Here is a 15206-nt window from a genome sequence, read left to right on the forward strand (position 1 = left end):
GCCATCCTCAAAGTCCGGCTCCGCCTCGCAGGCTACGCCATCATTTGAACCTACAACAAGGTCTGATTGGTGTGTGCAATACCGTCCCATAACGTGGGAGTGAGTGATCAACTCAGTGGAACAATAAAGCAAAGGTTAACATGTTATCAATTCAATCAAGCAGTAATGACAACGCAATACAAGCAAACATCCCTAAGTACTGTGATTAATTGTTGAGGGTCGAATATTACATATCAGACCCCGATTACTGCCTGATTTTACGTACACGATAATGCCTAATATTATAATTTAATCGTGTTTTTATTGCAGGATGTAATAAGGAGCTTTGATTGAAAAAGGGTACTTAAAGCATGGATTTAACAAGATCGACAGATTTGTATGCCAGGGATCCAAGAAAATCGAGAAATTGAAGCTCAAGTGGCCTGAAAAGTGTCCAGAATGCAAGATCATAGGGTTCCCACCATCTGATCAGTTCGAAACTCCATTCGTGGGCTGAGGACCATAAATGAACCGTACACGTAAAATTTCATCCATTGGATCGCTGTGGAAGTGGCCCAACGGACATTTCAGCCCACAATTTACTGATCTGGGGCCCACCTGATCTCTGGATACGCCTCATCTTTGGTCTCGACGCCTTAAATTATGTGAAGAACCAGATGGACAGAGGAGATTTTGTACATACACCATGATGGACCCCATGTGCATTGCATGTATACAGTCTGCAAGTGCACCAGCCGTGCACTCGTGCACTCAAAGTCGGTCAGCAGGCGCTGATCGACAAAATTCGAAATTTCCAAAAACACAACAGCGTTAACGCTGTTCGTCCGTCGGTTCTGCTTGTGGGCCCCACATATCATGCATAGCATCAATCGGAACCGTCCATTGTGTGCGTAGGTGGGGTATTTACCTCACCAAGGCGGCCTTTTAAGACCATGTAAAATATTGCAGAATCCTAACCGTTAAAGGCATGATGAACGGTGGAGTAGAAGGTATTGTGGGCCACATAGAATTTGGTCAAAAAATAGTGATTCCTACCTGGTTTTTCGAGTAGAATGCAGTGGACGGCTTGGATTTTCCAAAAAAACAGTGAAGTGGGCCCCACCATCGTCACAACGTCAATGACGCTACTCTGTTTTGCGTCCGGAAAAGCCGGGATTTCCGTACGGTTCTAGCCCACTATGGTTGATCAGAGGTATGATCCAAACCATCCATCGTGTATCTCGTCCAGAGATCTCCCAAGGGATATTATCTATTTGGAAAAAATGTGATGGAAATGGAAGTTTTTTCTTCCGTTTTCTTAGGTGCAAAAAGACCTACGCACCCGCCTTGCGTAAATAAAACTTCCACAGCCTAGTCCTTCTCGGACTCAACCTCTCCACGCCCCTACGCACCAGCCTATAAGGGAGATCAGCGTGAGGAGGAGAGGAGGGAAAGGAGGGAAGAAACGAGAAGAGAGGGAGCTTGGCTTTCTGCTGGACTTGGCTGGAAAGAGAGAGCACGGGAACAGGGGAGTCTTTTTGGCTGCTGGACATCGCTTGGGCTGGACCTGGACCTGGTTTTTCTTGTCTTTTTCTTTTCTCCTTCTTCTGTTTTTGATATTTGAATTTAGCCCATTTATGTGTGGCTAAACCTCTTAGCTAGGGCTAAGAGGTGAAGCCTGTAGCGAGATGGGAGATACTGTTTCATGCGTTTAAGTTAAAATTTCTGAACTGAACTTGGTTTTAAGTTGATTATTAAAGGAATATTCTTTTCAGTCTTTAATGGTCTGTTGTGATTGAAATTACAATAGGTTTGCAATGGCTTTGAATATTTCTTTTTCTGTTGTTCATCATTGTCCTATGGGCATGGTAGGATGACGGCATTGTCTACTGGGCATGGCTTGGTGATGGAATCCATTCTAATTCATATACCTTTCACCTCTTGAAAACTATATCAAAGGAAGTCTAGTTAAATTCCATGATTTCTGAAGCACAAGTGGATCCTCTGAATCCCTAGTTTCTTCCTCTGAATTCCTTAAAGTTTTAGATAATTATTCCACAATTATTCCTTAAACTCTATTTGGTTTAGATCACATCTTAGTCTAGTTCTAGTTCTACCTAGTTTCAGATAACATACAGGTATCAGTCCCTGTGGATTCGACCTCGGTCTTACCGAGTTTATTACTACATCATAACCCTACACTTGGGGAGTGAACATTAATGCAAAAATGATATGAAATAATGATGCATGCCCTCGCCTACGCTCACTCAGCGACTTCATCTCATGATCGCGCATGAAACACTTCCTCAGTGCTTGACATGTTACGCCAAACGTACACGTAATGCGGTGCATGAGCATGATTACCAAGTTCTTATTAGTCATTTTCATACAACAGGATTGAGAAGCCAAGGTACCTCCCTTATATCAATTCCCAAACAGAGTGCAGGTCTGGTTTGTATTCTAGTTACTAGGTAAAGGCTCTTCGCCTCTATGCGGTCTTAGAGTATACTCGAGGTCACTACAAAGGGCTCGTCACTTTCTCAGTGTAGGCCGACAGCTCGAATACAGTATCTCACACCACCGTATTCAGCTCACGAGTTTGGGTTGCTCACTGGTCACTACGGGGAGGCTCGTCACCCCAGCGTAGGCCGACAACTCGACCACGGTGTCCCATACTACCATGCCCGGCTCATGAGTCTTAGTGGATCTAGGTACCAAGGTTAAATGGATTTTCACTGGTAAGTTTGGTACCTTAGGTTCAAGCAGTAGCGTCCATACATGGTGAACATACATTGGGTCAATCGGGTTACTTGACGAGCTCGACTAGCACGAGCGCACATCGAATTGATCGACATGAAGTGCATGAGCACTCCGTGTGGCCTAACCAGGGTCGACAACCGAAGTACGGCTCGGGCTCATCGAAGATGTCCTGTGGGCGAAAACAACCTCAGCCACCAAATCAGAACCTGTTACCGATTACTTGGACTATTTCATAGTCCCAACCACACTCAGTACCAACAAGAGTTCATGTGAGATAATCAAGCAGTAAGTAATTCAAATCCTACAACCATTTAAGCATTTTATGAAATACACTATAAACATGAATTCACACATATGCATTTCATAAGTAATCAAACAATATAATATAAGGTACATGAAGGGATTTATGCACATAGTTAAGGTAGTTGAGAACCTTATCTCAACGCCCATGTACAATACAATTCACCAATTACTTACTCTTGCAGACAATTTATCAAACACTTATACTACACCTATCGACATACATGACATATGTTGATTTTTAACATATACTTAGACAAATCCTTCCGACAAGGAGTTTTCACATACACCATCATCATGCACATACATCCCATAGCCACGGTAGGCACAAATCATGATTTCATATTCATTCGGTCATTTCAACAAACACTTAAACTATACCCTTCAACATACATGACGTACATCGGTCATAATATGTATTTGGGCGGATCCTTTCACCAAGGAGTTGTTGCAAATGCGACTATCCCATATCTATGACAGATAATCATGGCAAACATGAATCCCAATTCTACACGCATTCAATCATTTCAACAAATACCTAGAATACACTATAGTCAATATAGTTCATATATATCTGAAACGCGAAACAAACGACGCATTTGGCATGTGAAATAGCACCCACGTCAGTAATAAATCATTAACCGACATTGAAAGGCTTGAAAACCATAACCTATACGTTTATAGTCCGCACCTTTCGTTGGTAAACGCGTAACGAACCCAGTTTAAACACTAAGTCTTTGTTTACGGCACAACGGCTACCTGATTCATGAAATAGGTTAGCTATTTTGCCTATTGCTCCATTTGGATATCTATATCAGTTTAGGGTTAGGATTTTTTACCCAAAAATGGAGGTAAAATCGACGGTGTAGTGATGTGGGAAGGTGAACCGAGGCGTGAAGTAGCAGAACAGAAGGATGGCAGCAAACTCCAAGGATCTCCCTTCGATCTTCATTCTTTTCTCTTCATTTCTCTCTTCTTTCTTACCTAGGGTTTTTAAGAAATTCGTATGGATTGGGAGTGAGGGGGTTTAAGGTCCTTATATAGGCTCAGGACTGATGGAAATGGCCCCAGGGCCAAGGTATACTTAAGTTATATCCAAATACGGACTGTTCCAGTCCAACGGAGCACTTCTAGTGGCCCCTTTTCCATGTGCGGTCGGACTTAAACTCCCTGACCATGGATTTAGGTCAGGTTAAGTTTTCGTTCCGATCGGATTTACAGATCGACCGTGGCGGACCAGTTTCAGTTCAACGGTCACGGGCACTCGATCAGGGCCACAAGTGCATTACCATGTATGAGACATTTTCCCTGATCCAATGGTGTATTTGGGTCAGATTCTGACAATCTAAATCCTTATATTTTGCCCGTAAGCGACACGACTCAGATTACTTAAATTCGAATTTTATTTCTAAAGATATCCATGTTCCTCACACACTTTGCTCCAGGCTCAAGTTGTGCATTTCTATACACAATTAAGACTTAATTTCCAAGGGGGTTGTCAAGTCCAGTAATGCGGTCATAGCTGTATAGTTTTACGGTTATCGAACTTTAGACGTGCGGTCCAGGTCCGATACGGATTTTCGGTGTGCTCCTGAGAGCAACTGGGTTTAGAAATGGATTATAGATTTCAGGGTAATGTAGCGTCAATGATACTGCACGGTTTGGATCTTACAGATCATATTTAAAATAATTAGTGCTAATTTCATAAGTACTCTAGTTTCGCACTTGCTAATATTGACCTAATTCCTAAAAGTTTTGGTCCCGGGTAATTTCTGCTTGAGGTAGTACTTGGGCCTTTGTAGTTTGTATAGAAAGTGATCCAAGCTATTAATACTTAAGTAAATTATGCCCTAATTACAACAGAATAAGGTCCTAGGGTAGTTCTACGTCTAAGGACGTCCATTGCCGAGCTGGGAAAAATTCGGGATGTTTCGGCGCACCTACGCACGTGCGCACCTTTGCACACGTGTCATGGGTGTCTAATCTAAACGATCCATGTGATGCGGAATCCCATGAAACCCCCTATGGCAAATTCTCACCCTGATCTAAAATTTGGTGGGCCATAGCAAAGAGAAATGCAAATCAAGGGAAGAAACTGTTTTCATTTTTCATGGCCCATCAAAGTTTTAGATCAAAGTAAAACTTGGTCCTGGGGGGTTTTACGAGGTGCTGCTTCACATGAACAGTTCAGATTTTGGATCCACATCACGTATGATGGGTTCTCAAAAAAGTTCGTACTAGATACGTATGAATTGGTTCGCAGGTGAACGTTTCCGTATTAAAGTTGGTTTAGTAATTAAATTCAAACCCCAATAAATATACTATGGATATGTATTTTTGGATTAAGGTTGATTCACACTTGGGGTGTCAAGCGCACTAGGAGGATTACAAATCCAAGGGGTTTCCAACCCAAGGGGTTCCAAATCTAAGGGGTTCCAAATCCACGCTCCCAAACAAGCCCTTAGGGAATATGAGGGGCTGCCCTCATGTATATGTTTCATCAATGCTATCCATTCAACGGTCATTTTAGTTTATAAGAATGAAAAAAGAGGAAGATTGAAAACTCAAATAAACCACACTACATAAAGCAATGGGAACACATTGAAAGCTTTTTGTTGAAAATTTTCAAGGGTTAGAAGTTTTGTTGATATTTATATCTTCCCTTCATACTGATCCATTTAGCCTTATGAATATGTTGAATGGCAAATAAACAACATAGTGACCTTTAGGAAATTTCTAACATAGGATCAATCCTCACAGCTTCTTGTGGTGTGGCCAATTGAGCTTCTTTTTTTTTTCCTCTCACACTCATCTCATACATTAAAATTATCTTTCAAAATGGATGGAAGGCATGAATAAAACATATATGCTAGGGTAGGCAGTACAAACACCCAGGATTGTCCAATCTCTAACTCATCAATGGTGGACGTTCAATCCTCACTGTGTTCCTGTCATGAGGCCCATCTGCCTCACTTTTAAGCCTATGTCCTAACATGATCTGGATGAATGGATGGAAAGGGTGAATATCCTACAACCATCACGGTGAGCCCCCTCTAGCTTTCCATATCTGCCAAAGGCTTTTGCAGGCAATTGGCGTCTCTGTTTCGAATCTTATACCTATTTACATACTGTGCACGCATGATATAATTTAAGCAGACCAACTTTATTTTTGTAATTTACGTGAGCTTTGAATCTTTCTTATATTACATTATCTAATTAGAAAAAGTATTTTACATTTATAAACGAAACTGTAAGAAAAATTGCTTACAATGGTAAAACCTGCTGAACGATAATTATTATTCATTTATCACACATTACATTACTGTGGAAAAACAAAGGGGATCTTAAGTATTTTTCCCACTTTTCAAGCCAATAACCCAAAAAATCCACTAATATTATTTATTTTCAATCACTACGGCTAAAGAACTAGAGGAGGAAATTCAAAGGCGTAAAAAATGCATTCTTTTTATTTTCTACAATGGAAATTACATCAATAAACTCCAAAAAGAATCAAACAGAGAATTCGGGCTGTAATAAACGGTCAGGACTCGCCATTGTTGCATTTGCTAAGCTGGGCCACGCCCCGACGCCCATCACAGCCCTACAAAGAATGGTTACATTTACAACTATAGAAAAAGATAACATCCTTCACACGCGAAGATGAGTCCCACGTGTGGAGATCTGGACCGCTCATCACGAGATCCCACTGTTTAGGTGCCATTTCTGATTTCTCAATCACAGCCTCGTACGGTCATCGGGTGGGCCACGCTGTACAAAACAACGCCCACACGTGTAGCCCACATCATATCGCACGTGCGGCACTTACGCCCCATCCTTTTCCGGCGTGTCCTTCTCCCATTGCTTCATCACCTCCTCGTACCGCTCGGCAGACTTAACGGCGAACTCCGTTAGCGAACTAACGGCAGCCGACATGCCCGCGCACAGAATTCTAACGGCGACTTCCTCCGTCACACGTCCCTCCTCTCTCTCCGCCGCATCCACCTTCCCTTCCGTATCGGCCGAAACTCCGCCACCGAAACGCTCTGCTCTCTTCGCCTCCTCCTCCCTTCCGTACACCGACGCGACCCCGGCCGCGAAGAAATCCATGCCCTCGGTCGCGCCGGCCTCGGGGACAGCGTCTAGGAATCCGGACCACTGGATGCAGATCTCGAATATCGGCGGCCCGGCGTTGGATGGGCGGGAAGGGAATAGGAATTTCGGCGTGTTGGTATCGGATCGGACGCATCGTTGGGCCCACCCAGCAAGGGAGCGGACGTAGGACCGTTGAGATGTGACCCAGGACTCGAAGCAGGCGCGCCAGTTTCGGAGCTCCGACTCAAGACTCGCGGCGGATCGGGCGAGTCGGGCCGGATCGGGATCGCCCGATGTCTCGGAGCGTTTCGGAGGCGTGTCGGATAGGATGAGCTTGCCTTCCTCTATCGTGCGCTTCTGGATGACGTGGCACTCCGCAATCACTCGCCACATCCTCGACAACCTGTTGTTAATCGCGAAAAACAGAACAAAATCATTATCAAAAATAAATAAAATATGCCTCTCCAAGCAGAGGGCGATCCAAACCGTTGATCTGATGAGACCCATAGTAGCTGGAGTCTAACCCCCAGCCAACAAGTAGACGGTTATGATATTTGGATGGGTTCATATCTAGACCACCCATCCAGTGGGTCCCACCATCAACAGGCCAGATCATAGAAACTGAGCAGATTGGATAATCCTAACCATCCAATGGGCTGCAAATGGGTGATGAAGAACGAGACTTATTTATATGATACTCTAGCAGATGGGGATACAGCAATTTACATCAGATCCGAACCGTTGATCTGATAGAACACACAGTAGATGGGGCATACAGCGAGGATCTTCCAGAATGGAAGACCATGACCCTTCCATTGATGGGTGGCCAACAAGTGGATCCATTGACAGTGGGCCAGAAATTTGAATGGCTGGGATGAGGTAATGTAAGGGTTAAAATGCATGTGACCCCAACACTCAACTAAGCATGATATGAACTTCTCAAAAACCTGAGATGGCAATGGGAAGAGCTGCAGAAGTCCATGTTTAATACAATCAAAGCAATTTTCGGTTAGGGCAATCCATGGTATGAGGCCCACCAGATGGATGGTCATATGAGGGGGCCTTGGCAGAATGCCACCCACAATCCAATGGATAGAAAAGGACCTCAGTTTTAAATGTGTTTCTTAGTGCATTTGATTAGATGGACATACCCTCTAATCAGCTCCATTAGCTGTGGCTGCAGCTCCTCATCCCTTAATGCCTTGATTCTCTTCGACACCGATCCGATCGTGTGCATAGAAACTTTCATCCGTGCATGAAGATCCCGTATCATGGCCTTTGTTTTCTCATCCACGGATGAATCCTCATCCTTCACATCCATGATTTGCAGGCACTTCTTCTCATAAGCTCTTCGAATTCGAGCTCCAGACTGTTAAAGGGACAAACATGAAGAGATTTTGTATTCACACCAACTATCAAATGATCGGATGATGGGAACGTTGATCCGGCAGGCCACCACATGAACATGACATAGCCCAAAATCAAGGGCTGACGAATTATCCTAGCTTTGGTTCGGCATAGTTTAGAAAATGTTGTGTGAAAGACGACAAAGGTATCATCAACACATTCAATAGCAAAATCACAAGAACAGAACTGCTAGGATTATTCTATCACCCTGGTCTTTGGGCTATGGCCCATCTTCATTTCGACCCATCAGATCGATGGTTCTGGTTGCCCTAGACAATTGCCACATGTTGAGATTGGATTAGAAATGGGCAAGCAATCATCTCTAGCAAAGCAAGATCACAACTCAAATTATCTTATCTTGTGCTGGAGACGGCATCACTTGTCACTAATACCTGAGCCACCATAAAGAAGATCTGGAACAAAAACCAGGATGGTCCATTCATCAGGTGGGCCATACTATTGAAACCAATGCAAGTGTATCCTTCCAATTTTCGCTTCAGGTGATCTTCGTAGTATGGTCCACCGTCGTCACGGCACCAATGTCCGCACTGACGCGACACATAAGTGGAAAAAATGTTGTATGGTAAGTTTACATTCAGCATCTTATCGACCATTTCTCCCATCTCTACATGTGATTATTTAGCTAATACAACCCAATCAGTGGTAGAAAGCATACCTTAACTTCCTCATAAAGCTTCTTCTCCCATTCGCACAATCTGTCTAATGTTGATCGGTGACTCCTACGAAGCATCCAAGATTCATCAGAGATGTCATTACTGCTGTCGGAACCATCGTCTCTGGTACCAGAAGAAGCGTGAAAGAATGGAGATGATGTCGAGCGGAACAAAGCAACCGGATTCAACAGTTTTGCGGCTGCACAAATGAAGAGTATGTTAAAGAGGTTTAAAGACAGTCCATCTTTAAGGGCCTGTTTTGATCATCCATTGAATGCAGATCAATGAAATGTGGATGGAAGGGTGTGCACAGTGCCTACAACGAAAATGGGATAACAGTGGGTCCGACCCATTTCAGAGGGGAGCATTTGTGCTATCTGCATTTTCTGTGGGATGCGCCAAACTTTGATCGTGCATCTTATTCATTAAGATTATGTCATGCTTCAGTGCTCCTAGTTGCATTGGGACACTTAAACAGTCCAATCAATTGATCCAGGTTGTCCATTAGGTCCAACACAAAATTCACAAGATAGAATGCAAATATTGCACGGATCTTAACCATCTGATCATTGGCTTCTAATATGGATGGCCAAGATCATTTGTCTAAAATAGGTCTAACCAACAATTGGGTCCATCTATTTGATAGTTCCCATCATGGATTATTTAGGATTCCAAAGATCCACTTCTGTTAAGCAGGCAAAAAGGATGGTCACAAAAATAAGACTACTTATAGAATGGATTGGATCATCCAATCAGTCTTATCTGACTTAATGGACTATTTAGATCGAGCTATTGGACTGTCCGAGTTACCCGATGCTTCGGAGTATTTCTCCTGTTTGAATTGCTAGATTTTGGCAACAGAAAAGGCCACACATGCACATCTGCATGTACTAACCTGGATTTTATTGGGACATCTGAGGCATGCATCAGACACATTCGATGGAACCCACATAGAAGATCCATAGAACAAAAAAATCACTTCAGTTCACTCATCAGGTGGTATACAGTGGTTCAATTGTTTTCTTACAATAGCCCACCTGATCAGTTTATCAGCTGATTTTTAGGTCAGGTCATGAACACTAATGGGGCCCACCCTGATGACTTTAATGGCTGATTTCTATGGAGACGCAACCGATGCATGGCCTGTCAGACACATTCGACAGACCCCACCATATAGATGATCTGTCACTCATCAGGCCGGATACAGTGGTTCAATTGTTTTCTTACAATGGCCCACCTGATCAGTTTACCAGCTGATTTTAGGCCAGGTCATTAACACTACGGGGCCCACCCTGATGACTTTACTGGCTGATTTCTATGGGGATGTAACTGATGCATGGCTCGTATGTGTGGATGGATAGGGGTGTGTGTGTGATCTCAGATAGGATCCAAAACTAACATGCGATTGGTCATACCTGTTAGCTCAGTTGCAGTTGAGGATTTCTGTGGTCCAGTTGCCTCCAAAATCCTCAAAACCTCTGTAGCAGAATTGCACACTGTACTGAACTGGGTATCGAGGTCCTTGACAACCTCTGCCATACTCGTCGGTCTTCGGCTCGCATAGACAGTAAAACCAGTTCTTTCTAATGATGCTTCTCCATCTCTGGTCACTACTTCCTCTCCATTACCAACTTTAGTTTCTACCCCATTTTGCGCTTCTGATACTTCAGTGCTGTCTTTACTCTGAGATTGAAGCCCCTCCTTCCCGTGCTCCATATCACTGTCCTCGCCAACACTTTCTTCCTTCATTTCTGCCTCTTTGATATCATTTTCCTCTTCTAATTTGGGTATCTCTTTTTCTTCACAAGCTTGCCTCAGCTCTGCCATTTCATTGTCGATGTCCATCTGATCGAGACTGTTCCTAGTGGGGTACGCGTACGTATCCAGCGACAAAAAGGGGTCCCAAAAGAAGTCGAATTGGGAAGTTTGGATAGGTGATGGCGGAGGAAAGCTTGACTTGTGGCATGGCGAAGAGAAGTAGGGTGAGTTCTTACGTGGTGGTGATTGCGCGACAAAGAAGCTATCGATTCCGAAATGATGCATTGGGGGGTAGGATTCTACTCTCATGGTCTCTGGTGAATGGGGCCTCTCAATGACGGAAACCGATGGAGTTCCACTTGATCTCAAGTAATGAACTGTGTGAGAAGATTGGGATTGAATTGGCGTTGTAGATGAGGACTTCAAAGGAACGCCAGTGAGCTCAGGGATTGTTTTCTTCGTGGGCATGGAGAAGGGATTTCTGAGTGATTCGCCAATGCATTCGTGGCCTTCAGCTCCATCGACGTAGTCCTGGAGTGCGAGAGAAACTCGTCTTAGTGACTCGATATAAGCAGCATGCCTGGCTGCAAATTGAATTCTATACTCGATGGCCTGTTTGATGAATCTCCTTCTATCCTTACAAAGCTGGACCACCTCCTCATCACCCAACTTTGAATTAGAACATCCCATTTTTCTCAACAGTCAACAGATTTTTCAGATTCCAATTGTAACCAGATTATGCAAGAAAAACAATCAACTGCGAACCAAATCCTCAGGATCTTGTATGACTGCTCAGCAAAACAAAAGAGAGAATTTTGAGACCTTCAATACATATTTTCCAAGTTCCAACAAAGAGGAAACAAGCATTTGCTTGGCCCCAAGAAACAGTGCATGTGATCCAAGCTTTACATATCGTGGGCCGTCGTAAAAGATAAGGTTGTGCCCCAAAAATCTCCTGATTCAGACGATCATAACCATCCATTTGGCCCTTGGTTAGATATGAACAATTGGCTGTAATTCTCCATTTTCATTGGGTGACCATGATCATATGATCGAGAAGATATTGGGGCGTGGCCCATCCTATAAGAGGAAACATGCAATGTCAAATCAAGCATTTGCTTGGCCAAAGGAGCAGTGCATGTGATCCGAGTTGTACATATTGGGGGCCGTTGTGGTAAATAAGGGTCTCGCAATTCAGACGATCCTAATCATCCATTTGAGCCCTTGGTTAGATATGAACCACTGGCTATAATTCTCTATTTTCATTGAATGGCTATGATCTCCTGATATAGAAGATATTCCGGCATGGCCCATCCTATGATGGGTTACACCAAACCAAACAACTTTGATTACCTAAATCTGGGCACTACCTGCACCTAAAGAGGAGATATACAATGTCCAATCAAGCATTTGCTTGGCCCAAGAGACAGTGCATGTGATCCAAGTTGTACATTTTGTGGGCCCTAAAGGTGGATAAGGGCATGCCCCAAAAATCTCCCGATCAAGATGATCCTAACCATCCATTTAGGCCCTTGGGTAAGTGTTTATTTTTCACTAATCTTTTTTTTTTTTGCGAGTTCTTTACAAATGGGTTCAAGAAAGGAAGGTTGTTTTCGGAGAGAACCAAAAGGTAGTTTAGTTCCATTCCCTAGACTTTTAAAAAACAAAATTTTTTTCCTTTCCTTTTCATTCGATCTCCATGATGTGATCGTAGCTTAAATCTGCGCCAAGGTTTCAGACAGAAAGGAAATATGATCAGAACTTTGGTTAAATGTGAACCATCCATTTAGGCCCTTGGTTAAATGTGAACCATTAGCTACCATTCTCCATTTTCATCAAATGGCTATGATCATATGATAGAGAAGATATTCAGGCAGGCATGGCCCATCCTATGATGGATTACACCAGATTAACAACTTTGATTACCTAAAGCTGAGGCCCACCTATATTATTACTGGGACAAAAAAGAAAAAGAATAAGAAGAAAATAATAGAAAAGAAAATTCTTTCTTTCATTAGAGCACCATATATTACCCACCCAGCTGGAGCACAGAAGAAGTGCAAGAAACAAAAGGAAACCCATGGACACTAATTCTAAGAAATCAAACTCAACATCTAGTATACAAAATCAGAACTTTCAACCATTTTCAGACACAGATCTCCTCTGCATGAATGCAGAGGAAATCATGATTTTGTAAATTTCACTTCGTTAAATGCATCAATGCAATTCAATTTGATGGTGCCTCCAAACACAGCCTTATCATTGCAATACAAAGATAAACATTAGAGAAAGGATGTTCTTTTCTTATTTCTGAGACAATGCATGCTGGAAGGGAAATGCCAAAGAATTCATGCAAGTAGAGATTCAAGAGGTGAATCTTCACACACGTGCCAACATGGAATGCACGTTCAAGATCTAATCCACATACCAGGTGGGTCTACGAGCAAGCTGCTCCACCCGTCAGGCAGGCCACAATGGTACATTGAACATAGGCTATTGGTGATTTCTTTTTTAACCATTCATTTTACTTGTACTAGTGTGGTACACATGTTCAATGTGAACATGCCCCATTCCAAAATCCAGCTGGTCCACCCATAAGGTAGGCCACTAGTTTATGTTGAATATAGGCCGTTGGTCATTTTCTTTCTAACCATCCATTTTTTTACTTGTACTAGTGTGGCACGCATGTTTGATATCCAATCCATACAAAAGGTGGGGCTAAGTGTGAAACATGCAGTTCCAAAACCCAGGTTGGTCTACCCATTAAGTAGGCTGAACGGAGGCTATTCATGATTTCTTTCTAACCATCCATTCTACTTGTACTAGTGTGGCTCACATGTTCAAGAGATCCAATCCATACATCAGGTGAGCCTGATTGTGAACATGCCCTGTTCCAAAATCTAGGGTGGACGGAAAGTGTTCCAAAATCCAGGGTGGACGGAAAGTGTTCGTTGAATATAGGCTGTTGGGTTTGTTTTTTGTTTTTTGTTTTTGTTTTTGTTTTTGTTTTTTTTTTTTCTTTTTACTAACAATCCATTTTACTTGAGATCTGATCCATGTGAACATGAGCTATACCAAAATCCATTCTGGTCCGACCGATCAGGTGGGCCACAAGTATATGGTGAATACAAGACATTGTCAATTTTCTTTTCATGTATTTTACCTGTAATAGTGTGGCCCACCTGATGAATGGGGCCTGATTTATGGGCCGAGGCATGCGTACTCCCCAACCCGAATGATTGGCCTGGATCTTGTACATGCATGCTACATTGGCACATGTGCTGTAATTCACCACTTCAACCTCTGTTTACATGCATAGAAGACTAAAAGAAGAGATGAAACTTACCTCAAGTAATTGGGTTTAATTTGAACCTTCGCTGCAAACTTCGGCAAAAGCAAAAAGCTCCGAAATTTCAATTGCACCTACGAAAAGAAGCAAAAAACTGAAACTTTAAGTCAGTTGGGCAAAGACATTCACCACAAAGGAATGTGAAAACATGCATAGAAGGACAAATGAAAACTAGAAAGACTGAAGAAGAAGTTTGTAATTTGGAAAAAAGAGCTGAAGAGTATGATGAGATGAAAAATTGGAAGAATATAAAATGGTTTTCTTATGTGAAAAAAATGCAAGAAATTTCTCAAAAAAAAAAAAAATCAGAGAATTTTTTAATATAAGGAAATGATATGATGAAATCTTCAGCTAGAAATTTCAATAGAGCAAAAGAAGATGAGATTCAAAAATAGGAAAATAAATAAATAAATAAACAACGCCCAAAAAGATTCGATGAGATTCAAAACACCCTGATATGCAAAAATCTAATATTGAAAGAGGCAAAACCCAGTTGAAAAATGAAATCTTGAGATGAAATGTACAGTAACAAATTCAGGGGAAAAAAAGATAGATGAAATGTGACGAGATTCAAAAGCAGATAGGGCCCAAAGAGGTTTGTTTGGAGCGCCAATGGTTACTGAATTTCTATTAAAAATCTTATATAGAAATTTCAGTAATGGAGATTTGAATGGAGAGGAATGAGAAGAAGAACGGACTTTTAGAGGCCGGAAAGAGAAAAAGGAGAGAGAGAGAGAGAGAGAGTCGTTGAGAAAGCAACGGTCGAGTGAGTGAAATTCGAGAAGGGGAAACGAAAGAGGGGAAAAAGTAAAGGAGTAAAACTTGTGCAAGAATATGCCCCTAACTATCATTTTAATTACTGAAATACCTTCAATTCTTGTGTTGGG

The 15206-nt window shown here is 42.4% G+C and overlaps 1 protein-coding gene across 2 annotated transcripts; it reads right to left on the minus strand.

Moving 5' to 3' along the window:
* Positions 1 to 6488: 6488 nt before the first annotated feature.
* LOC131256622 (protein ROLLING AND ERECT LEAF 2-like) lies at positions 6489 to 14990 on the minus strand. 2 transcript variants are annotated; one of them, XM_058257558.1, is made up of 5 exons: positions 14317 to 14990; positions 10628 to 11758; positions 9215 to 9411; positions 8283 to 8500; positions 6489 to 7534 (listed from the first exon to the last, which is right to left on the minus strand). In XM_058257558.1, the coding sequence occupies exons 2-5, from the start codon at positions 11658 to 11660 to the stop codon at positions 6862 to 6864; spliced, it is 2121 nt and encodes a 706-aa protein (XP_058113541.1). In that variant the 5' UTR covers positions 11661 to 11758; positions 14317 to 14990; the 3' UTR covers positions 6489 to 6861. The 2 variants fall into 2 exon arrangements, with proteins under 2 accessions (XP_058113541.1, XP_058113542.1); XM_058257559.1 differs by having other exon boundaries at positions 10628 to 11501; positions 14317 to 14988.
* Positions 14991 to 15206: the final 216 nt, after the last annotated feature.

This window comes from Magnolia sinica, chromosome 9 (genome assembly GCF_029962835.1).
Source record: "Magnolia sinica isolate HGM2019 chromosome 9, MsV1, whole genome shotgun sequence".
Taxonomy (NCBI): Eukaryota; Viridiplantae; Streptophyta; class Magnoliopsida; order Magnoliales; family Magnoliaceae; genus Magnolia; species Magnolia sinica.

What these genes read in the sequence shown, in the direction of transcription:
- LOC131256622 (XM_058257558.1), bottom strand. Translation starts at nt 11,660, where the DNA reads ATGGGATGTTCTAATTCAAAGTTGGGTGATGAGGAGGTGGTCCAGCTT. An exon ending in AACTGCAACTGAGCTAACAG is followed by an intron (nt 9,412 to 10,627) that starts GTATGACCAATC and finishes TCATTTGTGCAG; the next exon opens with CCGCAAAACTGTTGAATCCG. An exon ending in AGCTTTATGAGGAAGTTAAG is followed by an intron (nt 8,501 to 9,214) that starts GTATGCTTTCTA and finishes TCCCTTTAACAG; the next exon opens with TCTGGAGCTCGAATTCGAAG.